The sequence below is a fragment of the Xiphophorus hellerii genome, chromosome 5 (genome assembly GCF_003331165.1).
Source record: "Xiphophorus hellerii strain 12219 chromosome 5, Xiphophorus_hellerii-4.1, whole genome shotgun sequence".
Lineage (NCBI taxonomy): Eukaryota > Metazoa > Chordata > Actinopteri > Cyprinodontiformes > Poeciliidae > Xiphophorus > Xiphophorus hellerii.
Genome location: NC_045676.1, coordinates 17,286,699 through 17,314,172, shown reverse-complemented (window position 1 = coordinate 17,314,172; position 27,474 = coordinate 17,286,699). Strand labels below are relative to the sequence as shown.

At 40.1% G+C, this 27,474-nt stretch overlaps 4 protein-coding genes across 6 annotated transcripts; 3 read left to right on the top strand and 1 right to left on the bottom strand.

The window, feature by feature from the left end:
• Positions 1–207: 207 nt before the first annotated feature.
• p4hb (prolyl 4-hydroxylase, beta polypeptide) lies at positions 208–11,485 on the top strand. Its single transcript, XM_032562892.1, has 11 exons — positions 208–543; positions 2,620–2,826; positions 3,858–3,991; positions 4,125–4,262; positions 5,999–6,103; positions 6,187–6,312; positions 7,095–7,295; positions 7,533–7,653; positions 8,196–8,377; positions 9,231–9,338; positions 10,417–11,485. The coding sequence occupies exons 1-11, from the start codon at positions 405–407 to the stop codon at positions 10,483–10,485; spliced, it is 1,530 nt and encodes a 509-aa protein (XP_032418783.1). The 5' UTR covers positions 208–404; the 3' UTR covers positions 10,486–11,485.
• A 2,339-nt stretch (positions 11,486–13,824) lies between these two features.
• ppp1r27b (protein phosphatase 1, regulatory subunit 27b) lies at positions 13,825–15,518 on the top strand. The gene is made up of 3 exons (XM_032562002.1): positions 13,825–14,154; positions 14,233–14,383; positions 14,980–15,518. The coding sequence occupies exons 1-3, from the start codon at positions 13,926–13,928 to the stop codon at positions 15,101–15,103; spliced, it is 504 nt and encodes a 167-aa protein (XP_032417893.1). The 5' UTR covers positions 13,825–13,925; the 3' UTR covers positions 15,104–15,518.
• A 706-nt stretch (positions 15,519–16,224) lies between these two features.
• Positions 16,225–22,236, bottom strand: LOC116720674 (uncharacterized). 3 transcript variants are annotated; one of them, XM_032564061.1, is made up of 10 exons: positions 21,920–22,236; positions 21,759–21,831; positions 20,588–20,815; positions 20,407–20,508; positions 20,178–20,292; positions 19,979–20,088; positions 19,749–19,885; positions 18,058–19,481; positions 17,327–17,428; positions 16,225–16,682 (listed from the first exon to the last, which is right to left on the bottom strand). In XM_032564061.1, the coding sequence occupies exons 1-10, from the start codon at positions 22,000–22,002 to the stop codon at positions 16,675–16,677; spliced, it is 2,382 nt and encodes a 793-aa protein (XP_032419952.1). In that variant the 5' UTR covers positions 22,003–22,236; the 3' UTR covers positions 16,225–16,674. The 3 variants fall into 3 exon arrangements, with proteins under 3 accessions (XP_032419952.1, XP_032419953.1, XP_032419954.1); XM_032564062.1 differs by having other exon boundaries at positions 21,759–21,828; XM_032564063.1 differs by having other exon boundaries at positions 21,759–21,825.
• A 1,841-nt stretch (positions 22,237–24,077) lies between these two features.
• On the top strand, positions 24,078–27,130 carry LOC116719467 (group XIIB secretory phospholipase A2-like protein). Its single transcript, XM_032561985.1, has 4 exons — positions 24,078–24,385; positions 25,179–25,267; positions 25,850–26,015; positions 26,712–27,130. The coding sequence occupies exons 1-4, from the start codon at positions 24,124–24,126 to the stop codon at positions 26,828–26,830; spliced, it is 636 nt and encodes a 211-aa protein (XP_032417876.1). The 5' UTR covers positions 24,078–24,123; the 3' UTR covers positions 26,831–27,130.
• Positions 27,131–27,474: the final 344 nt, after the last annotated feature.

Here is a 27,474-nt window from a genome sequence, read left to right as displayed (position 1 = left end):
AGCGAATTATTTAAATATTACGTTTGAGTAATAATTAAATACGGTGAATGTTTTGATGAAGCGCCATCACGTGCTCACAGCGGCTGTGTTTTCTTCTCGGCTGCAGCGTTTCGTGGAAACCCACTTTTCACTTCCAGGTGCAGCCTGCCGTGGTCCAGTCACATTTCAACACGAACTGCTTTCGGCCCCATAAATGCGCATGCGCACTGAAGTTGACCCCCCCTCCGGTTTTCTGCGTGCACTGCCACGTTAGTAGCGGTAGACACAAAAATACCAGCTGCTCTCCCAGCCCTAAACAAGAAAACAAAAAACTCACAAACTGATACGAATTTATCTACTAACTCGCGACCGATTCCGTCTGCAGCTCTCGCCTCTGTAATCAAGAAGAAAACTCGACGACAACTATGTTTAAGTTTTGGCTGTTGTGTACACTGGCCGTTGCCAGCAGGGCTGAAGTCGCAGAAGAAGAAGATGTCTTGGTGCTGAAGAAAAGTAACTTCGACGAGGCTCTCCTGGCTCATCCCAACCTCCTGGTTGAATTCTGTAAGTACTCCACGCTGCTAGCCGACGCTAGCTGCACTTTCCGCTGTTGATGTTAGCGTTGAACTTCCAGGTTTTAGGCTGCAGGTGGGAACCGCTAACGCATAAGGCGCATATATTTTTTGATGAATTCTGCATCAGTTAGCTTACTTGGCTAACTGCTTTTTAAACTTTTTTAGAGGGAAGAAACTAGACATTGCATTTCAGATGGTGGGCTCTCTGTATTTTGCAGGCGTTCTGGTTCAATCGGACAACCTAGCACCAGATATACCAACAAAACGTTAGCATTTTTTTTTTCTTTTGGTTGTAGGTAAAATGAACTGCTAAATTAATTTTAGCAGTTAATCGTTGTTGAGATCAACTTGGTTCCTGGGATATCCTGGTTGGCTGCCTCTTTATTATTAACGCCTTGAGTTAATGAGAAAAGAGCTGTAAGTTTCGATTGCCAGCTGTGGCTTCGCACAAGTACTTTCAGATTTCGTAGCCCCTTCATGGACCATAAGCACCCCAGCTAAATAAGTGAGAACATGGTTGGACCTGCGTTGAGCCAGATCAGCTCTTGAATGCTTGCATCAAATCTTGACGGGCCATCCGGGCCCATCCCGCTACACTTTTTGTCGGATTGTTGGGACCTGCTCCGTGCATTGTGTGGCAGCAGTGTGGACCAGTCAAACGGGGCCGTGGGCCGACACCGACCAATGAGCACCGGGTGAGAAGTAGAGTAAGTTCCCACGTACGTCCTCAGCTGGGCGGACGTACGTGGTAGCTGCTGTGGTGTGCAGCTAGGTTGACGTGTACTTTACAAAAGTTCATGTATGCGTGCACGTTTACGTTGACTGGACTGGACAAGGAAGTTTTGCTCACTGACAAGTGATGCAAGGCTTTCCACTTAATTAGACGTGTCACTGCCATCTGGTTGGAATGTGCAAAGATGGCCTCTAAAGGATACGTTTAAACTCATCATAGGTTTATTTTTATCCATCCCTTTTCTCCTTCTTTCAGCAATCTGTTGAGTAAAATTCAAACATGTAGTTTAAATTAACTGGAATAGTAGATTCACCTTACAGTAAGAGTCTGACCTGAATTAACCTGCAGCACATAATTAAGACGGGGTAGATGCTCTTTAGTAATTCCTCACTGGGAAGTTTGAAATATGTTGTGTACATTTCCTCAACAAGGAACGTAAAAGATATGTAAATATTTCTGCCTCACTAAAAGCATGTCGATGTGGAAACTAAAATACAACACTGGTGGAGAGGAGGAAGTGTCAGCAAAATGTAGGATTCCTACAGTTTGGATACTGAACAAGTGTATGAAAAGATAAGTCATTATTGCTTCTGCTTTTAATAAATGTATTATCTTGAGGTGAAAACCAGCACGACTGTTTGGAAAAAAAACAAAAGAACAACAAAAAATTAGTTTATCAGAATTGATATTTGCCTAATGCATAATTTCTGCTTGGTTTTTGTTACAAAGAATCTCATCAGGAAAAGACATCTGACTTTTTGCAAATTGAATGTTTTTTCTTGAGTCAAAAACTTTGGATAAAATAACCATGTAAGGGAGAGACCTCGTACAAAGTATCCTTATCACGTAGTGTTCTGTGCAAATAAATATTGCATATAAAAATTAGACAAACTAGCTTTTCTGTTTAAAAACAAATTTTCTTTAATCAGTTATTTGCCAGTTGTTTGTAAAACAATTTAAAATAGTACTCGTCTGACATCTATATGCATCTGAGATGAAGCATTTCCCTTCATTCTCCAAAAGCAACAGAAATTCCTTCTGTCAGCTCTAGTACTCACAAGATTTATTTCTGGTTGTTAAAAAAACATTAAAAACTTTCCCATAATGTATGTCGGCAAGACAATGCATCAAAGTTTATTTACTTATGCAGTGCGTGTACAGCTAATTTAGTTTTTAAATCAAAACTCTGTTTAGCTACTTTTATCTTTCTCTGCTGTACCACTCCCTACAGTTGAATTCTCCTGAATCAAGATGATTTGTGATTCCCACTTTGTCTTTCTGCTCATATTTTGCTGCAACGACCCATGAAATCCTCTTGATTGCTCTCCACAGATGCACCATGGTGTGGCCACTGCAAGGCCCTGGCTCCAGAGTACGCCAAGGCTGCCGGCATGCTGAAGGCCGAGGACTCAGAAATCCGCCTCGGCAAAGTGGACGCCACTGAAGAAAGCGAGCTAGCTCAGGAGTACGGCGTTCGGGGGTACCCCACCATCAAGTTCTTCAAGGGTGGAGAGAAGGAGTCTCCCAAGGAGTACTCTGGTGAGTGACACAGTTGCAGTGCAGTCACCGGGAACATACTCATCCATATCAACCTGGCATTTGTAGATGGTCTGTCTGGATATTAGCTGCTTGCAGATTTTACAGTAATTTATCTTGATCACTACTTGAATAATTTCAGCAGTGATGACATGTCGTGATTTTTGAGTAGCTCTTCTCAGAACAAGAAGTATTATGCTTTAAAATTATCTAAAAATATGATAATGAATGGTTCTAAGCCAGGCCTGCAGACTCTGTTCACTCTGGCAATTTGGCTTGCACAACAGCATCAAAAAGTAAGCCGACCAATCAGCTTTCAACAGAGTGCAGGTGGGCCGGGCTTCCTCGGCACGTTCCACTCATGCTGAAGCTGAGTCAGGGCAGACCTATGTGCATTTCTTCACGTCGCCACTTCGGCCGGCTTGCGTCTGACTCCTTTAGGAAAGGGAGGGGAGGGACAGGAAGCTTGGAAGTGACTACTGTGGGTTGGATCTAGTTTTTTTGACTTGACCGCCTCCCACATGCAGCTCAACCAGGACCGCAGGCACCGTCTCTGAGAAATTGCTGCTTTGTTGCAGCACCCGTTTTGTTCACCAGTGAGACATCTAAGTTTAGATTAATAACATTAGTGCCATTTCAGATAAAAAATTTTTAATTCCTTGCCCCACTTTTTTTTTTTTTCTCTCTTTTCCCTCATCAAAACACTGAACACTTTGGGGGTGAAAACGATTTTCATAAACAATCAGTCCCATTTTTAACTAATGTAAACATGAAATGAACCCATTTAAATTTTGGGTTGAAGACAAACTTCACTTTTGCTTGAAGCACTTTGACGTTTTTGCTAAAAATTGCAGAAGTTTCTACTGTCGTTTTCACTGTCAAAGCCACTGAAGCATTCTCACAAGAGGGTTCCATCTTTCAGTTTACCCACATTAGAAACTTTGCTTCATTTAGGCGCTATAATTTCAGATTCACTGCATCTGTCTGAGCCAGCTTCTTACACACTTATTGATGATCTCTTTATTTTTCGGCAGCTGGCAGGCAGGCAGATGACATTGTCAACTGGCTGAAGAAGCGCACAGGGCCTGCTGTTGCCACCCTGACTGAGGTCACAGCAGCAGAGTCCCTGATTGCTGACAATGAGGTGGCAGTCATTGGATTCTTTAAGGTGGGTCTCCAGAACAGAAGTATTTGGCTCAATCTTCCTTTTAAGCCCATCATAAGGCCTTAATACAGGTTAAGCCTCTGTCTTTAAGAATTGTACAAAACTTACTGAATGCTACTGTTTTCTTTGTTTACAGGATGCTGAGTCTGCTGACGCCAAAGCCTTGGAAAAAGCAGCTGAAGCCATGGATGATGTTCCCTTCGCCATGACCTCCAGTGACGACATTTACTCAAAGTTTGAGGTGTCCAAAGATGGTGTCATCCTCTTCAAAAAGGTGACTTTCTACTTGGAGAGATTTAAAATTGAGCGGTGCATTAAACCATTTGATCTGATTTTACAAAATGTCTAAGATGCAGCTTCTAAAGTGTTTCAGGTCGAGTTGAGGTCAGCTTAATGTAGGTTATCTTTTTTTTTTTGGTTATGGAATGGAGGCATGTGAAATGGTGATCTAGCCACTGAAGGCACCCTGCTGGTGTTTGATCTACACCTTCAGGAATTTGATGCTGCAGATGAAGTGTCAAATATCTTCATCTGCAGAACTAATCCTAGTTCCTCTGAGGTCATTCAACGTCTTGGATGTTGGGTTATGTTTGACCCAGTTAATGAATGACTTAGCGGTATTGAGCTATTTGCTGTATTAGGGAATGGTCTGCCTGTCCAAGCACCACTCTCCATCGACTAATGAATTTATTGACTTAAATGCCATATCCTTTTATCAGTTTTGTTATTTTGGAGTTGCTTATAGTCATTAAACCTTAAACTGGTTTAATGATCACTGATCATCCCAGACTAAGTTTTATGTTGTAGGTATAAAGTGACCGGCTTGCCATGATAAAAGTGGTTCCAGTTTTTAAGATGACAAACTTAAATCTTTAAGACCATGAAGCCATCCAGAGATTTGGTGGAAATAAAAAAATTTAAAAACTTGTACACTTTTTGGTAGGAATGAGATGCTGGTAATCCAGAAAATCAGTGAATAGTTTCCTTTCTCACTTTTGCATGACTTTCTCCCTTTTCTTTAATTGTAGCTTAGCTGTACACTGCACATAGTACACCTCTTCTGATATGGTAGGTCTTGAAGTCCTTTTATCAGCAGAACAATCAACTTTTGTGAGATTGTGATTTGTCAGATTGGGTCAAAGTACAAAGGTTCAGTTACGGAAATGAAGTAATCAAATATCCGGGTTTTTTTTTTTTTTTTTTACAAATGCTGTTAAAAAAAACTTTGTCTTAAGCTTTTTGGGGACTGTAGCTCATGATTCTATTCTTTACTATATGAATGCTTTTCATTTGGTCTATAAAATGTCTTGCAGAGCACACAAGTTTTCAGTGTTATAAAAAGATACCCAGAGCTCACCATAAAATGTCCACTCCAACCAGGACATTTTATGGTGAGCTCTGGCTGATCATAATTTGAATAAAAGGCTGTGACAAAGTGTATTTAGGAAATTGAGCTGCACTCTACAGGTGCGTCTCAAACTTCAAAAATCGTGACAATGTTTGAACTTTCAATTCAGAAAGTAAAATGTGTATTAAAGATTACACTGTGAAATATTTCAAGCCTTTATTTTGATTATGGCTTAACTTTCGATTATAGTGCTGACGATGATTTCTCATGTTAGGACTTGTACCGGTGCTTTCACCTTCTGCCGCTGCTGAGCGGCCAGAGGTTCATTCTGGTAAATTTACTTTAATCCGAAGGATGTAGTTGGTGAACCTTCCTAAAGTAGGGGATCAGCTCAATAAACAGCCGGTGAATTTTAGCTTGTTTATTGCAACTGGGATTTGGTTTTAGGTTTCAGTGCTTAGAAGGTTATCTTCTGCTATTGTGTGCCAGCAAGAGCTACTTGGCAGAGAGCTACAGCTGCTATTCTTGATACCCAATAAACGGCCTGTTTGGTCTGCAGAGAGTTGGATGATTTTAGAGTAGTTTGCTGGTTCACAGGCAGATTAGCTGGGACACCAGGTGGTTAATATTTGCGTCTAAGTGTTTCCATGTTTTCTTGATAGTTCGATGAAGGTCGCAATACCTTTGATGGAGAGCTGACGAAGGAGAAGCTCTTGGCTTTCGTTAAGGCCAACCAGCTGCCACTGGTCATTGAGTTCACAGAGCAGGTAAAATTAAACCAAGACAGTTCTCCCTCCATACTATTGATACACTTATAATGTATTAATACGTTCATCTTTCCCTATTGCAGACCGCCCCAAAAATCTTTGGCGGAGACATAAAGTCCCACATCCTCATGTTCCTGCCCAAAGCTGCTTCTGACTTCCAGGACAAAATGGACCACTTTAAGAAAGCTGCTGAGGGATTCAAGGGTCAGGTAGGTCAACCTTCAGGACAACCAAATGAAGTTACTGAAAGTTATAGAATCAACAGTGTTGAACTGTTTACATAAAGCAACAGGTTTATTTTGAATATTCAATGAATCGCAATACCTGGTTTTTAATCTTCAGTGTCTTTTAAAATTCAAATCCTAAATTTAAAAACCAGCATAGTCGGGTCTTAAATGCATTCAGGGTTTCTTTTCATTCTAGCTGAGAAAATGTATTTAGTTACTTCTTGGACATTTACTTGGAGAAATGCACTGTAAGCCTGTATCCAGCAGTAATTTAATGCTGCTGAGCAATTTGGTTAACAAAACCACAAGCTGAAGATTAGCAGATGCTGTTAGAGGGAGTTCAGTCCGTCTGCTTTACCTGTGCAGCAAATTTTCTCAAAGCAGGGCTATTGTAGTGTATTTGGGTAGTTGATAATAAAATTTCTTTGTTTTACTGCAAAAACAATATATTCCTGAAGCTGGAGTGATGGTTGTATTTAATTTTAAGTTAAATGACAGTTGTTTAATCTTTATTAGGCTTGACTTCAATTTGATCTTGATTTGTGTGGCTCTTAAACAGGCAAATGATGCAACAGCCTTGTCTTGTTGCTAGGTGATCTAGACTTGCATAAAGCGGCAGCCTCTTTATGAGAACTTGCATTTGTTTAACCTCATGGGTAACCTTAATGAAATAATGTTTCATTACTTGGATTTTTTAAAAATATTAATCTATTATCAGTTTTCCATGAAAAAGTCAGGCATTCATCTCCTGACTCTGTGTCCAGATCCTGTTCATCTTCATCGACAGCGACATCGACGACAACCAGCGCATCCTGGAGTTCTTCGGCCTGAAGAAAGAGGACTGCCCCGCCATCCGTCTCATCACACTGGAGGACGAGATGACCAAGTACAAGCCTGAGAGCAGCGACATCACGGCAGAGAGCATCACAAAGTTCTGCACGCTGTTTGTTGAGGGCAAACTAAAGGTGAAGCCCTGAGAGGCTGCTTATAGCAGCAGCGGTGGCTATAGATAGTTTACCATTTAAAGGCTCATTTTAACTGTTATAAATATGTAGCATAGTGTGAACAATTTTAGCCCCACTGTATGCAGCACTTCTATTAAGAGGTCATGTCTTATTTTTGTGGGAGTTGTATTCTAGTTGGTGCCAAAATGCAACCAAAACTAACTGCTGTCTATGTTACTTTCCCTAACCGTTTTCCAGGCCCACCTCATGAGCCAGGATATCCCTGAAGACTGGGAGAAGACCCCTGTCAAGGTCCTGGTGGGCAAAAACTTCGAGGAGGTTGCATTCAACCCTACTAAGAACGTCTTTGTTGAATTCTGTAAGAAATAATTTTGCTTGTTTGCCTTTTTTTAGTCTTTTATGTTTATGTATTTATTATTATTAAAACTTAATTCCTCAAAAGCAGATGATCAGACATTCCACTTCAGTCTGAAATTTCTTTGTAAGCCTGTCTCAAATATCTAAGAGTTGACTTCAGGTGCTCTTCGTGGCCCGTCAGCTCCACTTCCTGCCAATTAATTTGTTGCCAGCCTCTAATGCTGCAACGATAAATATAGCGGCAGGAGTATTTTATACCCATCCCAGGTTTATTTTTGGGATCGTTTTCCACGTCTGGCTGTTGAAACGCAGCTGATGGCCAGTAAGGCACAGCCGGGGAAAAGCTTATATTTTCTGACTGGTTGTGGTCAGGTGGAAAATTTCAGAGTGAAGTTGAGGTTTGCACTTTACAGCATATTTAGAACCCAAATTAACATGCAGAAAGTGTAAAAAAGTGTATACTTGGGTTTCTCTTAATCTGCTATATTCAATACTGCAGTAATATTAAAAGTGATGCTAAAGAAACATGGCGCTGCATTCCAGATGCTCCTTGGTGTGGGCACTGCAAACAGCTGGCTCCCATCTGGGAGCAGCTGGGAGAGAAGTACAAGGACAGCAGTGACATCATCGTGGCCAAGATGGACTCCACGGCCAACGAGATCGAATCGGTCAAAGTCCACAGCTTCCCTACGCTAAAGTTCTTCCCTGCAGGAGGGGATCGCGAGGTAATCCTTCCATAACTTGCATGAAATCAGACTAGAACAAAGACTGCTTCTACAAGCACAAATTATTACTTTTTAAAATATCAGTACCAATTTTTATTGTTCTACTGCGGTAGTCCCTAATCCTGGTTCACTGTTTGCATGTTTTAGATGTTTACTTGCAGCATTAACGCTCAACTCAAATGAGTCATTCACATTACATCAACAAGTTACAATACTATCAATTCCATTAAAGTGAATGGTACTTAAAACCAGATGCAGCTTATTGGCAGAATGGTAGAACATGCAGTCATAGATGAAACTGCTGGTGGTTATATTCACATGGACCACAAAACGCCATTGCTAAAGACAAAAGGCTGTGCTGCAATGAAACATGGAAAGTTAAGTGGAAGAAAAAAGCCTAGCTGTACTGTACAGTACCCACTACCATACACTGACAGTTCTGTTACTGACATAAATTTGCTTTAAATGTTTAATTTGCAATGCACCTGTAGATCCTCAGCATGTTGAGTTCTGCTGAAGCCGTTTGTTTACTCACTTATAAAATTTGGTGTAAACTGTGGGGAAACCTCTGCAGCGTCCTGCACAGTGAGCCAGACGGCCAAGGCTGGGAGCCCTCATGTTGTAATACAACTGTCTCCTTTTATGTTGTGCAGTGAAGCAAAGTGTTTAAGAAGTTTTATAGTACCGGAAACCTAAGGAAGGTTCTAAAAAAACATGTTAATGTATAATTTACAGTTGTATGATGAACATCTAGCCAAACATAATGAAATTTTAAACTTTTAGCCACATGGCTTCATGTTTCCATTGCATTCTCTGACCTGATTAATGTGCTTTTACTACTTGTGGTCAACAGGTGATTGATTATAATGGAGAGAGAACGCTGGAGGGCTTCACAAAGTTCTTGGAGAGCGGTGGTAAAGATGGAGGCGCTCCTGCAGGAGACGATGACATCGATACAGATGTGAGTTTGTGAGCTTACTAAAGCTCATCCTGAGCTTCAGGGTTGCAGCTCCATGAGAAATAGTTGATAGAAAACTTTCAACCGTTTTATTTAAAAACAAAAACTACCCTTTGTTTTTGCACTTAACTAAATAGATTAAGGTGGACAGTTTATCCTCTAGATATAATCACATATTTGACATTTTAAATTTTTAGTTTTAAAGTTTTATGTTAAATGGTTGAATACGGCAAGGCCGGTGCATAAACTTTGTAAAAATCCGTGTCTTCCAAGTTTTTTCACTTTGAAATATCTTTTCATATAGACAATGAATGTGTATAAATGTAGATTGTCTGCATTTGTTTAAACCATATATATATATTCACATATCTGCAGTATCAGGGTGGGAGTTAAAGAACCACAAAGACAGAAAATTACATCTTGCGAATCTTTGTTGGCAACCTTTAAACTTTACTGTCAACATCATTGCTGCAGTTTACTTGGTTAGAGATGCAGACTGATTAACTCGACTCTAAAGTTTCCTCCGTGCCACAGTGGGATAGTCGCATAAACATTTGTACTGTTGGTGGGTGGGGGGTTCCTCCATATTAACACCTGCCTGTCTCACAATGAGCCCACCCCAGCCCCCCTTCTCAGAGGTCTAATTGCAGCTGTCCGGTCAGCTGTCACTGGGCTTTCTGTGGAGACCTGAGCCTCCTGATGGAGCTGCACGTGCCTCGTTCAGCTTGAACTGGAATGGTTGGGGGTTACAATAAATGTTTTGAAATTCTGCATAGTTGCTGCAATTTCATTTCTCTTTAGTCACTTCCCCACAAATGCCTAATCATTGTATAGCTTGTACTGCCTTAGACTTTAAGACCGTTTCATTGCACAAACATGCAGTTTTCAAGATCTTTAAAGGATTGCTTTATTGCCTCAAAATGCTGTAGTGCAGGAATGAATAAAAGTCAAATTTTCTCTAAATTCCTTTTGAAGTTGCTCTATAAGGGTTTGAACCTTCACTTCAGGCAACCACTATATTTAAACAGGCACGTGTTTGCATAAAGTTGCCAATGTTTTGACCACCGTTATTCACACTCAGGACTTGGAAGATGCGGATGATTCAGATGGCGAGGATGGCGGCGACGATGACGGACACGACGAGTTATAAGAGCTGCAGGGAGAGAGAGAGAGAGAGAAGGCGAGAGGAGACCCACCCCAACCTTTCCAACCAGTCACCACCACCTTTGCTTCCTCGTGGACCTTCCCTGTCCTGTGAACATTAACAGTCCACCTTAAACTGTCTTTCAGTAAAGCTAGCCTGAGAACCAACCAGTCTGACCATCCAAGGCTGGTTCGGCAGTTTTTTGGTGTTCACCATCTAAATCTTTAATTTGGCACGTTCTGCCCAGACTGGTCTCGTTCCTCCTGCGGGATTCTTGGGACAGTGACCCCAATGCCTTGTACACAAGGCTCCTCATCACAGCCTTGTATATTTTTGACCAAATGATTTAAGAACAAAAAATGGCACTGATGCCCAGTTTTTGAAATACTAATTTTCCCAACAAGTTTATGACTCCCATCTGTAAAATGACTAAATCTGTTGTTCAGTGTTGGTTTGAGCTGAAATGATCTGCAAGCTGAAAGTTTGGGGGCTGCCAGTGTTCTCCCTCTTAAAGAAATCCAGAGGACCATTGGGTTTTGTAAGGACTGTCTCAGGGGACAAGGGGCCATCCTTCATTTTTAATTTTTTATTTTTATATCTATTTTTTTTTTTTTAAAGTAAACTCAGTGTAGCACACAGAGGACCCCTCCCCCTCACATCTGTAGCCGAGACCAGCCATTTTCTATCTTCCAACAGGGGGTTGGGTGCCATTTCTTCATTCCCACATATTTCAGTTCTTTCTCCTCATGTCAGCATATCTACTGACTTATTTTTGTCTAACAGGAACAGTTAACGTTTGAGTAAAATCTCTTATTTAATTGCATTCACATTGGGGGTATTTGTGTTTTTATTTTATTTTTTAATTTAGGACTTATTCTTATTGTACCATCGTGCCCAACTGTTGCCGGGCGGTTGGCCCTGTTGGGGCCGAGGTGGCCCTTACTCACCCTCTCAGACCTGTCGGGTGACCAGAGCCGGTTCTGATGGGTCGCACTGCATTCACGCCTAATTGGAGATTCACTGTGGTTACTGAAGCAGACAGATTGGCGCAGTTTAGTCTGATTGTCAGCTTGTATCTGAAGTGGGGAGGGAACAGGTACACAGCCCCGCCCCTTACCCACGCTGCAGTCTCCTGCTTCTCTTTTGACTCTACTCGGCACCCATAGTTGCCATGGTGCCGTGTGGAGAATGTTTGCTTGTCTGAGAGAATGTAAACATGTCTGTTTGGGCATAAAGGGGGCTGAGTAGAGTGGGGGACGGGTGAGTTTGTCAACCAGTGTTGGGGAGGGGAAGGGGACTAACAAACCATTCCATCATATTCAAATTAATGTGGAAAATGTGAAATGGTGGCCAATAAAAAAAAGAAAAATGGAAATGTGTGGATTTTTTGTTTTTGCACTAAAGTCATGAAATGCCACTGCATATAGTTCTGATTCTAAAATGCATGTATAAAGATTTAATTCATTTGAGATTTGGTAACTAAACTCGCATCTAGTTAAATCTATTTTCTTTAATCTTAAGTAGCTGTAAGTCTTCAAGGCTATTATTGTACACCAATATTACACACTCTTAAAGCCAATTGTCAATTAGGTTTAAAAACAAAATAGTAAAACTACTCCAGATGTTCTGGCTAGGACTATAGTAAGACTGACTTGACACTTGTCCAGAAGATAGTAATTGAAATTCTTCAAAAGGTCAAGCTGGTGAGAGAGCTCTATCCAAATACTGCTCAAAAAAATAAAGGGAACACTTTAAGTGTTAAACACCTGTTTAAGTGTTCCCTTTATTTTTTTGAGCAGTGTATATCGAAAAATTGAGTAGAAGGAAGAATTGGTAGAAAAGAGATGGACATACTTCTCCATCTCTTGTACAATCCCAAATTTTGACTGGGATTTGCTTCTCAAGGCAGAGGCTATAATTAAATTGCATAAGATAAATGAAAATGATAAAGAATTCCATCTTTTTTTGTTACTGTCCCATATATTAGATTTAGTTGGGTTTGTTAATCCAGTGTAGTTATGCCATGATGTAAATGAGGTATTAATGTTGGGGAAAACATTAAAATGCTCTTGTAGTTGGCTGCTCTGGTTCTGGCCTTGATAAAATTCATGGTGTCAACACCAGATGATGTGGCTTCTTAAATTACTGTGAAACTTCAAACATGACCTCCAGCAAACCTATTACACTCTCCATTCTTCCTTCATTCTGGGACCTTCATTTCCAAATAAAATTAACTTTAATCTAAAGTCTAAAGGACTTTGGACCACTGAGCCATCTGGTATTTTACTCCTTGGGCCAAATAAGACAATTCTGACATCTCAGATTTAGGCAACAATTTAGCTCCGCCTGAACCAAAGTTGTTTTTTAAAAAAAGCTTTGGTTAAGCAGATGCTAAATTAAGTGTGCGCAGATGTATCAAGATACTTTGTATGCAAAATTTGGCATAGTTAGATTTTGTTCTCAGAATTAGATGGCAGCACAAAGCTCCCAGAATTAAAAATGATAGTCTCAAGGAACAATGTTCTGAATATGTCTGTCTGGTGGCGTTTGAAGGCTGCAGTTCATGAATCTCTTACGAATTTTGACTGGGATTTGCTTCCCAAGCCTGTCAGGACTAAGGCTAACCCAGGCTATTAACTTAAACCACAATTTTTCCTTCCACTTAAACCTTTCTTGTCGCTGGACTTGTATACGAGTCTCACTTTCAGATGCAGCAGTATGGGCCTGTATGCAATGACAAGTGACCCACATACAAGCATCCATAACCCTTAATCGGCATGTATTTGCATTATGTTGATAAATAATGGAAAGTCCAGTGTTTTACCAAATTAAATGAGCTAATTATGAGCATACCAAACTTTGCTTTGTAACAACTGAAACTGTAATCTTTATATAATTCATCTCCTGAAATACTTTAACTCTTATTCAAAGCTGATTCCCAACAAGTAAACAGCATCATGATGCAAAACAATCTAGAAATTGTCATCAGCTGCTGTGTCACACCCATAACAGTAATCAAACCTGTTTATCAGTTCACTTTACCATCAACAGCCCCTCATGGGGACTTGACCTCACCTGATCCTGCTTGGTGTTTACTAGAAACCTCCAGCCTCCTACCTTCCTGTCAGCTGAAGGAATGTCACTGATATATTTAAGTGGGCAACATCAAGAAATGTGATGTTGACACAGGTCCAGGAGGTTACTGGCTGTCATGTGTGTTGATGTAAGCTGTCTGAAGAGGCTTATGACGGGTCAGAGGGAGGGAATTGGCTTGAGCCCACTCATCTTCCAAATCTTGCGGCTGATCTTAAAATAGGCCAGCAGGGAGAATAAAAGAGCCACAGCGAGGAAGCTGCACCCTCAGAGGAGCGGTTGATCCAAGAGAGAGACACACACCCTAAAGGGACTTAAAGTTTTTGCAAGTTCTTCTGCAACAAGACTCCAGGATGAAGTACTATGGATGCCCCGTGTCCCAGACCCTGGGAATCAAAGCTTACAGCCAGCGCTGCAACCTTCCAGTCACCTGCAAGAGAGCAGCCTCCCTGAAGCCGGTCCGGAGCGTCCACTTCCCCAACGACGTCGTTTTCCAGGACTATGTCCGGCACGGCGAGCTGGAAAGGATCGGACTTTTCATCAGGGCCAGCAGGGTCAAGCTGGACACCATTTACCACTCTGGTGAGGGGCCTTTTCAGGATTGCGAGCTTTGAAATCAGGCATAATTTAAATGACTAAAAGAGATCTCTTTCTCAAAAGGAATGGCAGCCATCCATGAGGCAGTCCTGACCGGGAATCTGGAGTGTGTGCAGCTGCTGGTGCACTATGGGGCAGATATCCACCAGAGAGACGAGGAGGGGTGGACCCCGCTGCACATGGCATGCAGCGACGGCTTCCCACACATCGCACGGTGAGCATCCACACCGGTTCATTTAGAGTCTCTGCAGCAATTTATCAGGGGCTCCTTAAAGAGCAGGGAAGTCTGGGTCTCATTATGTCATAATTGCAGTCAGTGCTGCACAATACGTATGAAGTGCTACTGAATATGGAATGAATTCACAATATATTTCAGATAAATTGTACATGACCTCCCACATTAAAGTTATGTTTGCCATCAGTGTATGGATTCTCTTGTTAGCTGTGCTGCAAAAACACAAAATCTTACCAAGTACTTTTGGTGTAGTTTCTAGTTTAAATCTTTGCACACTTGAAATAAGCCAAAACTGACTTTCAAGTAACTTTTCATGCAAGAGCTTGTTTTAAGTTAGTAGTTCCTTAAAATCGATTAAAAAAGTACAAATTATGCAAAAATAATCTGCCAGTGAAACTAGTTCTTTTTCATCAATGTCGAGGAATTGTTTATTTAAAACCAGCTCCTATTTCTTGCTAAAAAGTTACTTGTCAGATTCTAAGATATTTGCACGACAAACAGGGACTCAGACAGGGCTTTCCACTGTGCTGACGCCTCACCTTCACTGACCTGGAGTGTGTCTGGTTTCCCTTCAGCTACCTGCTGTCTCTGGGCGCCGACCCCGAGCTGGAGAACGAGTGCGGCGAGAAGCCGGCTGACCTCATTGAGCCGGAGAACAAGGAGCTGCTGAGGCTCTTTGGGCTGGCGGCCAACGACTGAAGACCCCAGAGGTCCCTTGAGAATCACAGTCGTCCGAAAGCCGCTACAAGTTTTTCCCGAATGTTCTTCGGCGGTGAGCGGAGAAAGCCGCATCAGTCCAGGTTCCTGGTTTTTGAGCTGCCACAGCTCCGAGAGGGGATGGCTGATTGGGTGGACGAAGGGCCGGCAGAGCTGACAGACCCGTCTGACTGGACTGTTTTACTCCAGCAGCACCAACCTGCTGCATCCTCTCCGTGCCTCAGACCTTTTTATAACTTGGCTTTTTTATATTGTTATCTGAAGGTGCAGGAGTTTTCGACTTTGTGAAACAAAGCTGTTGCACTTTTTAGTTCCATTTCTAAGATTACTGTCATATTTATGTTTTTAGCCTTTACCAGCAAGTTTGTTTTGTTTTGATAATTTTAAATTAATTGTACTGTTCATTAACTTGTTTGTCCTTTTTTACTTGTTTAAATAAAGTTAATTAATTCCTGATGTCTTTGCTTTACTCTGCAGTGAACATTAAGGTTAAACTGAACAAATTTAAGAAAGTAATTTAACGGAAAAGAGAATCAGACATTTAAGCTAAATATATTTTTAGGAGATGATAAACCAACAGAGCAACTCTGTAACATCACGTTAAAGTGAAATATCATGAATTATAATGGATCAAGGTTGTTCGTTAGTCTTAAATCAACACATATATTTATCTAAACAAAAGAAAATTTATGTCAGTAATTCAATTCAAAAAGTGAAACTCGACTGCAGTGCCTCCAGAGGATTCCATATTTTGTGTTACAACCTTATTCTAAATTAATTTCAATAAACAACTTAGAAATCACAAATACTTAAAATCACAAGTACTTAAGTACTATTTAGTTTAGTAGTATTTAGTTTATGTAACGTTCCTTGAGATAATATGTTGTCAATTGGTGAAATTTAAATAAACTGAATTAATTTTATTTAACAGCAGCATTTGGTCTTTGGATCAATGTCAGTAGTGTTACTGTGACAGAACGTATTGTCAAACGGTAGAGTCACCAGACCTAGCAATGCAGACGAGCTGAAGTTTGTTACCATAGCAACCTGGGTTCCCATCCCACCCCGCACTTGTGCAGTAATTCATGCAAAAGCAGATCCAACAAAGTTTTACATCCTTTTTTATTGGCCTTTTATAAAATTCTGAGAATATATCACTGGAATATATCCTTGTGAGTGTATTGAATCTAAAAAAGCTTCACTTTAATTAAATTACATATTTTGATTTTTCATTTTACCTATAATCATGAAATATTTAAAACTAGTCAATGCATACAAGCTAGACCAAACTGAACTCCAAACATCCATCACAGGTCTGTAGGGTTTTTCTTTTTTTTAAAGTCTTTCAAAGGTGTTTCATTGGTTTTGCTGCAGATTTTTCATTGACCAGCTCTCTTTCTTCTGATTCTGGCCTCCCTCTCTGTTCGCTGCGGAGCCAGCGGGTTGAAAGGTGAGCAGTGTGGGCGAGATTTGTTCACCTGAGCCTTACTTGCACCTGGACTGGTGAAAGATGGAGAACGGCTGAGAGGGGGGCTGCTGGCCTGCCAGGTGGCTCAATAGACTGCCAAAAAAAAAAAAATCAAACAATTTGATTACGTTTAGGTTTTTTTTTTTCATAATCACCCCTGACAATTGCTTTATTATAAATAACATTTATTTATTTTTTTTCCATTTACAATTCTGGTTTTACATTGAGCGGCGTGTTGATTAATATTATTTATTATATAATATTAATGTCAATATTGTGTAAGTCTTCATATCTACAGTAATACAATAAAAGTTTAAGAACAAGTAGAACTACACAATCGAGGATGAACGAGGAGACAGGTTTATTTCACCAGCATACAGTGTGGAGGATGGTAAGATTCAACGTCTTTGTTTTTATGGTAGGGAGTCATGTTCAGGGCAGCGCTTCAACACTGCCCCTTGTGGAGGAAATAAGAGGTACAGCCTTAAATAGTGAAGCACTTTGTTTTCAGCTTTATTCGTCAAAAATCTAGTTCCTTCTTCAACAATGGGCCAAGTTCTAGTTTGGAATAACTAGTTTCTCAACGGGGCCCTCATCAGTTACTACGACTTCTTTAGTGCTGTTTTACGTCTATTCTTTTTGCCCTCTCCTTTTCATCTTCTAAAATCAAGTTTAATCAAACTATTGTTAAATACAACACCGTTTTGCCCAGACTATATAAATAACTTGGAGTGTACCTGGCTGGTCTCTGCTCCGGCCGGAGCCCTTTTGTTCTCCGTCCTCTGGGTACGGCCTCAGCTGCACAAAGAGGGATTTCAGGACTGACGGTGCTGAAGAGTCTACACAAGAGCGAACGAATATTAAAATGAATGTGTGAAAAAAAACACATTCAGTTCACACTGTAGTTTTTTCAATGGGACGTTTTTCGACAAACCAAAACAAAGCACTGTATAACTTTGAAGGGGGAAAAAATTGACACGTTTTTATTAAAACTTGTCATTCATTTGTTTTCCAAGGTGCAATGAAGCTGGTTGAACTGGTAAAGCATGCTCATGTGTTATAGGAAGGCCCAGTTAAAGTACAAACCCCTGGATCTAAGTGAGAATGTGTGGCTAGACTTGGAAACTGATGTTCTCCACCCAATCCTGATTGAGCTAAAGAAATCCCAAAATACGTGCAGCAGTGATTGCAGAAAAAAATTTTGTTCTACAATTTATTGCATTTGGGTAAAATTCAGACAGGTGGACTTGAATGTGTTTATTTGGTGTAACCGCACTGGATTTTATTTGAGGATATCAGAGTAAAAGGATGAATACAAATACAGGCCATAGGTTTGGATGTTGAAGCCATGAATCATTTTTTCCTCATTTTCGAACAAAACTGCTTTGGGTTGGTCTGCCATAAGACCCCATATAATACATTAAAGTCTGTTTGAAAAAAATATAAAAAACACTGAAGAATCTTTTACCTTTTGGGGATGAAACGTCAGGTCGGTTCTGATTAGTCCGACTTGAAGACGGCTCACAAGGAGAGCCGGATAAAATGCTGCAACCTGTGGCTGGCGGCGGTTTCACGGCATCGTTTTCAGTTTTGGAGCTCTGGGAGGGTTCAGAAGATGCTCGCCTGTGATGCATTCTAAGCTGGGATGGGAAGCACCTTCGATCAGAGTCTCTCCGTTTGGAATTTGATGCCGCACTCTCAGCCGACGTCTTCCTGCAAGGAGCAGCAGCAGACTCCATCGTTTGAGACTTTGAGCTTAGAAAAGAAGGTGAATTCTCACTAAGAGGGGAAGCAAAAAGGCTGATGAAGGGCGAGGAGGGAATCTGGACATCCGCAGACTGCTGAGGTCTCATACCTGCAGTCAAAGAGTTTGGTCCTGGTGTAACACTGTCAGTGAGCGGGCTTGCAAAAAGGCTACTGAACGATCTATTCCCGGTTTTATTAATTTCGGATGAAAAATCTCCCTGATTTGCTGTGTCACTGCTGGATTTTATGAAGTTTTTACAAGAATGATGGTCTAGTGTAGCAGGTCGGGCATCTGAATGTTTCTTTTTGAAGTTTGGGAGAGTCTTAGAGAGTTCAAAGCGATGAACTGCAACATCAGCTGCTTCTCTTCTTCTATTACATGTAATTACAGGTTCATCTGGAACAGGACCTCTTCCTTTGGAGAGATTTGGCTTCGGATGCTTCAGAGGACATGCCTGTCCTGTAGAGATTTCACTGGGTTTAGTTCCTGCCAGTGAATCCTTCATTTCTCTGCTTCTGGAAGACGCAGACATCTCTGGACGATGCAACAACTTTTGTTTGATGCAAGCTTTCTGCCCCTCCATCTCTTCCCCAGATGTATGAGAGAGAACTGGTAGGGAGTCTGAAATCAGGCGGTTTTTCACTTCGAGACACGACAAGCTCTTTGGCAATGTTTGTTGACATCTATTCTCTATAAATCTGAGAGATGAACGTGCCTCCTCTTTTCTAAAAGGAGGAGCTTGGATTTTTTCTGAAATGACATGAGGTGCATAACATACGGTCCGCTCTCTGGGACAATCAGGTGTTTGGCTGTTGGAGGAATTGTCCGCAGATTTATAGGAACTGAAGACAGCTTCAACTGAGTAGAGGGCTTTGGGTTGGTTTGGAGAAGGTCTGTCAGAAGAAGTTCGAGGGTGAGAGGCAGATGAAGAATCCTGACTTGCAGGAGATTTAGAGAAATTGAAGAAAGTTCTGGACAGCTGAGGTCCAAGTACGGCTTCCACCGAGTAGCAAACTGGCTCCTGTTGGTTCTGAGTGTTTGATGAAGAGCTGGGAGGTTGGTCAGCGTCTGACGCACGCTGTTCTGTTACATCAGGTTGCTCAAGAGGTTTCTTCTCAGCATCCGTGCTGTTGTAAAAGCTTGGCCTGGAAAACGAAAACGGATACAAGTTCAACCTGAATGATAACTCGCACTGTGCAGTTCCACGAAAAGACGTCTAGAAACCGCAAACTTTAACCTATTTTAATTTATAGACCACCAGTCAGTGGCAGAAAGTGGCACACAGCTGTGAAATAAGAAAATAGTAAATGGTTTAAATTTTTTTTACAAACATATAAAGTATTCACTTAGCATTATCTTGCCACCACTGTGTTTGATCATATGGCGTGAAATATTAGTGTTGCATCGCAAACCTCAGAGGTTGAGAGATAAAATCTGGGTTCTTGTTTTCTTCAGCAGGTTTGGTCTCCTGTGCGTCCGCCTGTTGTTCTGATGACTCCTCTTTATTTGTCTTTGCAAGTTGGTAAAAGGCCTTTTCTTGTTCCAAGGCCTGCAGCGGGAAGACATTAACCTCACTTAGATGTTACAGCACAAAGAAATGCACTTTAATGCTCTGGATTCCCTAAACAGCGGCAGCACCAACCTCCCCCAGCAGTTTTTCAGTGATGTCGTTGAGCGGCTCATGGGAGAACCTGCAGTTTCCTTCTTGCAGGCAGTTTCCTTTCTTGTGGAAAAACTTGCACGGAAACGACTGTGCTGCCGAGTAAAGGAAAACAAGAAAACTGTCCTGCCATTTCTGACAGTGATCTGTGCGATAAGACAAGAAAAAGGTAAAAGGATATTATGCATGTAAGGGCAGCTCTGCCCGTTGATGCAGAATCCTTTGATGTAATATTTGCAGGCTTCTTTTATGATGTCGTTGTAACCTTGAAAATGCTCCAGCTGGCATTGATCCTTCTGCAAAACAAAAAGGAATAAACAAAAAACAAAAGTAAACAAAATGAAGACAACTGAAGCATGAGAATCTTTTTTTTTCTGATCCTGTAACTTGTTAGGTTTTACGGAGCAGACCTTAATGCATCGCCCCAAGAGAAAATGTCGACACACAAGACGGCCGTCCACCAACAGGGTGTTCTGGTCCTTAAACTCCTGGGTCATGAATTTTGGTTTCTCCTAAATGAGATCAAAGATGAGATGACCAACTAAATTTCTCAGATTTTCTCTGAGCATATCACTGTCAACCTTTGTTCACCTCCTTTGTTGGTCTTGGGCCTCTATAATCATGATGTTGATTCTTCCCCTTCTTCTTGCGTTTGGTTTGATAATTCTGACCGCTGCCATTCTGCCTGCGGTTGTAAGTGGAGTTAAAGCTGTGCTTATGTTTCTGGGCTGGAGAAGAGCGCTCACCCTCTGTGACCTGCTTGTGGCAGGGTTTGCTCCGGGAGGTAAAGTTGTCTTTGGACTGGAACTGATGACATCTCTTTTATAAAAAAGAAAGAAAAATGACACAGTAAAGGCAAAGGAAATTTCTAAACATATTTTGCTAATTAACTTGATAACGGGTTCATAACCTGCTCACCTCATAACATTTGCACATAACTTTCTTCAGGCATGTCTGGACTGACTTATTCTGAGTTAATAATGTCTGATAATGTTGATGCAGTCTCAACATTGTGGTATAAAAGTACACGCTGCTTTAATTTAGGGTTTTATTATATCAGAATACAATAAAAATGCCAACTGGCCACACATTTAATTACTAAGTGATTTGGTAAATAGGGTTGGTCAGCGTCGACACAATAACTGCAAGCTGCCCAGGTCAAAACAGGCCCGTATCATCACTCTTCCATCACTATGCTTCACTTTGGTGCAGTGTGTTTGGGCTGATACATTAGTTTTCATCAGCCTAAAGGACAAGGGTCCATTAATTTTGTGGTATTTTTTCCAAAAGAGACTAAAAGTCTAAAAATGACAAAAACATACCATGACACATTTAGACAAAAAAAACTCTTGTGAGATTTCACCAAGGCTTTAAATTATTTTAGAGGTATTACATTTTGGAGACAATCTCTTTAAAGAAAATGGGTTTTCTCCTTTCAATCAGGAGTTTTAACTAGTTTTAACTTTTACTAACTGATCAAAGTTGTGCTCAAATGTCTTTCTACAGATGTACCTATTTCAAAATAAACAAGTTTAAATAAACTGTTTGATTAAAAACCTGCAAATGATGAGAAAAATGTACAAAAACACATACAGAACGTTTTAAAAGAACGTCCATCAGTTACTGTAGCTAATGATTTATTTAATTTTCTGCAACACTCAGCATCACTTGTCTTTTTATGGCTGACAAACTACATCCAAAGTTGACTTTAACGGATTTTTAGAAAACTGACAAGTGACTTTAAATGTTTTAAGTAGTTCACCTTCTTGTACGAGCCGGGAATCTCCCACTGTGTTTTCCATTTCCTCCGTCTTGAGCCATTCTCCGTTCTGCTGCTATGAAACACAGACATGCGCAGAGATGCAGAGAACGCATTACCGTTGCTTTGTTCGATTTTACTCCATGGAAAATCGGCCGTTTTACCTGGACGTGACGTCAGATTCACCTGGGCTCCCCGCATCTTCACTCATAGCAGACAGTCCAGAGAATAAGTTAGCAAAAGCCATTTTCTCCTCACGTGTCAAAACAAACTTCCCCAGCAGGAGCGCAACACTGTAAAATGTCCCTCAGAAACACTACCTTAGTCTGACTGGGGTTGAAATATGAGCATTTATCACCTGCCCTCTGCAGATACTTCAATGCGCTTAATTTATGTCCATAAACAAACATAAATCTATTGAACCTGGTGAAGTACCTTCCTCAAGCGGATGTTTTCTTCTTTTTATAAACGTTGGTACTCAGTTTACTGGTGTTTTATCGCCGCCTTTTGGCCCGGAGTGTTAATCAGGGGAAACCACATTTTAAAACAACAGATCTAAAATGTCAAAGTCACAGTAGAATATTCATTTGAAAAAAAAAATGTAATCAATATTTTCTGAAGAAATACTGCACCTGTGTGTCTTTAAATACTATAGTGAGTTCTCTTTTGGTTGTATAGGAGTTGGACTCTCACTGATTTAACCTCTAGGCAAAGGCCTGGAAATGGACTGTGGCCTCTGGAGCAGAGAAATGTACAATCCAGTAACTGAGCAATGAGTCCTATAAATACAATTCAGCTTAAAAGACTGAAGATTGTGTGAATCAAAAAAGAGATGGTTAAAAGCTTTCATCCCCTAATGAATGTATTCCAGGTTTCGGGTTAAATCAAAATGTAACTCACAGACCTAAGTTCCAATTAAATCCAAGTTTTACATTTAATTCAGTCACACTTTATGTGAACAGATTTTTTTTTTTGGTTTATTATTATTTTTATTTTTTTTCTTTTGTTGTTTCTTGTGTTTAATGTGGACAATTTACCAAAATAAAGTGATTGATTGATTGATTGAGATAGGTTTTATACATAAATCTGAAACAAGACAGGGAAAGCTGAGGTGCAAAATGAATTAATTTTAAACAAATAATAAAGTTAACCAAAAAGTTTGTTTTAATTAGAAAATGAGAAAGGCATAAAGATAATTATTCTGTTTAACAGGAGTATCAGTCTTGACAAATTTGCTTAAGTGGCCAACTTAAGCAAATTCTCAGCAATACTGAGACATTACCAGGCCTCTTTGCCATCACCATAAGCTTTAGATAGTTTATAATATTGAAATCAGGATCTAGCTGGACCTCTCAAAATGTTTAATTATAGCAAACATATTAGTAAAATTAAAACATTACTTTGACGCAAATTTTGCCTGGGGTCTAAATAATTGTGGAATTAATGTAGGATCACATATTCAGGTCAAAAATCAGGAGAGATGCAATATTTTAAAGTCTTGGGCACCACATTTTCTAGAGGTGAAATGTTACTTTTCAACATATAATGGAGCTGAGTAGTTGTACAAAAGCTTGAAAATATAAATTGACAGTCTGTTAAAAAGTTTTACCTGTTCAAGAGATGAAAAAAGAATCTAACAATTTTTTTTTTCCTTTTTTGACTTTGAACTTTTAAAAAGAAAATCCTCATTGAGGGATATTTTAGCAGTCAAAGGCAAAAATACAAAAGCAATCTCCCAATCTGATTTCTTATCAGGTTGGAACAGTTTTAAATCAAGTTTAAATGTTTTTCTACTTTACTTGTTAATCTGTATGCTACCCTAAAGCACAACTGGGTAGGAAATTGATAATGACATGTTCCTTTATTTGAACCTTTTCTTAAATCTAAAATGACTAAGTGTAATTAATTAAATTAAAACAGTCAGCAGACAAACTCATCATCAGCAGGACTGATAAAAGGCTAAGCATGCTGAAAAGCAGAGATACCAGCTGGACTTTGTTCTTCCACATGTGAGACAGGTGTTGTGCCAAAAAATGCGCGCCTGTCGAGATTTCTATTCTTCGCCGCGAGGACGCGCATTACTCAAAAACACCCACATTTCGATGAAGAAAGCGGGTTAAAATCTGACCGAAAGGGGTGCTTTAAATATATTATAAATGTTAACACCTTTCGTATCCAAATGACCTAAAAAAAGAGAGAGAGATTGCTTTGCGATGCGCGTTCCCGCGACAGGCCATGCAAATCTCAGCAGGCATGCGCTTTTCGACGTGACATCTGTCCACGTCCGACTCAAAGTTCAGGTCACGCTGTAAAGTTTCAGTAGTAAAGTTTCAGACTCCTGTTCGCACTGAGCCGTCTGAGCGACAGGATGACACGCTGGGCCCTCGTCGTGCCCCTCCTGGTGGGCCTGTTGACTCTCAGAGCTGCAGGTCAGGAGGCTGGAAACCCAGAAGCCTCACCACCTCCACCGGGTCCACCCTCTGATGGCAGCACCCAGGCAGGGGATGAGAGCGAGGACTGGGGGCTGAACTCCCTCCGGGGAGGCTTTGAGGCGGTCAGCGGCTACTTTGACTCCATGCTGGAGTTCATGGGTGGAAAAGATGGAGTGTGCCAGTACCGCTGCAGACATGGTAAATCTGACCCGGATTAACGGTATCGCATATTTTGATTTGGGGTTAAGTAACAAGTGATCTTATTGCTTTTGTTTGAGTCAGCAAGCGTCTGCAAGATCTAACAGTACTTATATATTGTTTTCCAAATAAATTTATAGCTGAAAAAATTCAACAAAAATGTTAAAATTCATCCTTGTTTCAGACTATAAATAAAAAAAATCCGTAACCTCTGCAAGACACACAATCATATGATAATCTTTCAAATTTCCTTTACTGCCACATAGCATAACTGATATTTTAGCTCTTAAAGACAGCTGATATACATTTACTTTTAAGATCTTCCTCTATCAAAAATCTGTTTGTCTGAACAAAACATTTTAATTACCACTTTACATTTTCTACATGCTATTTTCTAATTTAAATGTATGGCAATGATACATTAACATACATTTAGACATTTTCTGTTTTAGAATGTGAATAACATTGTTTTAAGTGTCGCTTGTTATTTTTTTATTTTAAAATGGTTCTCCCGCTTCTCTTAAATGCGTACGATGTACTCCAACTCTAAACGTAGAGTTGGAAGTAATTTGTTTTCCCATATTGGCTCTGTTATCTGGGTGAGGCCCAGGAAACGGACTGTGGCCTCTGGGTAATAGGAGAGGGGCCATCCGGTCACTGGGGGACGTGTCAAAGATTTAGATTCTGTGTTTCTATGTGCAAATATGGATCTATTTTAATCTCACAGGTATATTGTCCTGCTGGCTTCATGACCTACATCAAAATATTTTTTTTTCTCTATTTTGTGTTGCAGGTAAAGCGCCTCTTCCTCGTCCAGGTTACAACATGCCTGAGCCTGATGGATGCACCTCATACTTCTTTGGCCTTCCTGTTCCAGACGGGGTAGGCTTTGTAGTTAAAAGCAGGTTTTTGGGTTAGAAAAAATCCATTTTATTCAATGCTTTTCTCATGAATTCTACATGTAAAATATTTATGTAAGGATATCTGATTACATACATGAAAGAATAATAGAATGAATTTGGATGTGATCCAGAGGATAAAACCTAATTTCAAGCTCAAACACACACACACACATATATATATACGTATATATATATATATATATATATATGCAAACAAATGTGGAAACCTGATAAAAATTTACAAAAAAGCATAATCTCACTGAAGATTTAAGAAAAATCCAATGATTGAATAAGTTCCACATCAATACATTTGTTTTTCCCATTACTATTCCATCCATGTGTATTTTTTTGTTCATAATTTAATTCTTGTAAATTCCCTTGAGAAAGTCAATTTGCGAAAACATATTTCAGATGCGAGTGGCATGACAGAAAAAAAGGGGGATTTACTATTAATAAAATCCAGTATTTTTCTAAAATTTTCGGTGAGGTCATTTTGCTGCAATAAAACCTCAGTGGTTTTTGAAGCTACATGAAATCGTACTCCCCTGTGTGTCTGTGCCAGATGGATGTGGGAATCCCAGCGATGACCAAGTGCTGCAATCAGCTGGACACGTGTTACGACACCTGCGGCTCCAACAAGTACCGCTGCGACTCCAAGTTTCGCTGGTGTCTCCACAGCATCTGCTCGGACCTCAAGAAGAGCCTCGGCTTTGTGTCCAAAGTCGAAGGTCAGCGGTCTGCATTTTCTCTATTATTTAGTGAAGCCATTTTGATTTATTTTACAACCTTTGCTGACAATCAACACATAGTATATTACAACGTGCCATCCTTTATTTAGCTAACTCGGAGCTAAATGCAGAAACAACGGGAAGAAGGAACTTAGGCGCAAACTTGCACTTGCAGTTCACCCAAAGCCAAGGAGAGATAACAGCAAGACTTATAAGAAAAACTATTTAATATCCATGGAAAAAATAAAAAAATTTTACTTACATTTTTTAAAGTTATAAAAATTTTTTAGATCCTTTTCAATTACAGCCAAGCATTGCTGACCGACTTCATGTTTGATTCATCTTTGTTGACGTGTTTGAGGTTGAAAGGCCTCTTTGCCATCACCCTAATTTTAGCTAACATCCATTAATCATCTATCAGATTCTGTTTTGTACTGAATCAGTAAATAGTACTGCCAGTTAGAAGAGTTACCACTAGGCAAAAGATTACTTTAAACCTCCAACAAATATTACAAAGAACAAAAACAGAACAATGTGAGAAACTGCTGAGGTCTAAGAGCAAAAGGTTGCTTTTTCCTTTTTACTAAGATTGAATATCTCCTGTATTTATTCTACATAGAAATCACTGCAACATAACAGCAGATAAAATGTCTTCAGTTTTCTGTGCTGCTCATTCACTGCTCCTTTTATCCTCAGCATGCGAGACGGTAGCCGACACCTTGTTCAACACAGTGTGGACTCTGGGCTGCAGACCCTACATGAACAGCCAGAGAGCGGCCTGCTACTGCCCAGGAGAGGAGAAAGATGAACTGTAAACCATGGACATGTTATTCCACAAGAGCCACAGGGAAAGCACGGAGATGCATCATATTGATGGTGTAGTGTGTTTAATATGCCCATGACTGAGTAATTTATTTGTACCTTCTTGTCTTTGTTTTCCTAAAACTAATTATTCGGCAAAATGTCAGTATTGTTTTGAGCGCCATGTGAGATGACTTTATTTCAACATGAATTCTTAAGGATCTGTGAAGAGCTTCCATGTTATTACCCATAAATAAGTGTTAAATATGTGCGTAAAATAAAAATGTAAAAATTCAGACAAGAGTTTTATTTAATACCTGATGCTTTCATTTTATTACCTGGCACCTCCAGTAACAACAGTCTGATCCATTTGAAGTAAATAAAAGAGGGAAAAGTAATAAAAAATTACATGTTTTTTTTCTTCCCCTTTTTCAATTACTCCAAGTAGTTGATTTATTTTCACTGTGTGAACCAAACATGCTCAACACTGGTAGTGAAACAACATGCTCCACCAAGACTTTTTCCTGTTTTAAGTCTCAACCAGAAAATTTAATTTCCTCCTGTTTTTCTAATGGAAACTGAATTATTTTTAACACAAACCCATAGTCTTGATCGCTTGACATTTTATTCTGTCTCATATGCGATACTGCCTACAATC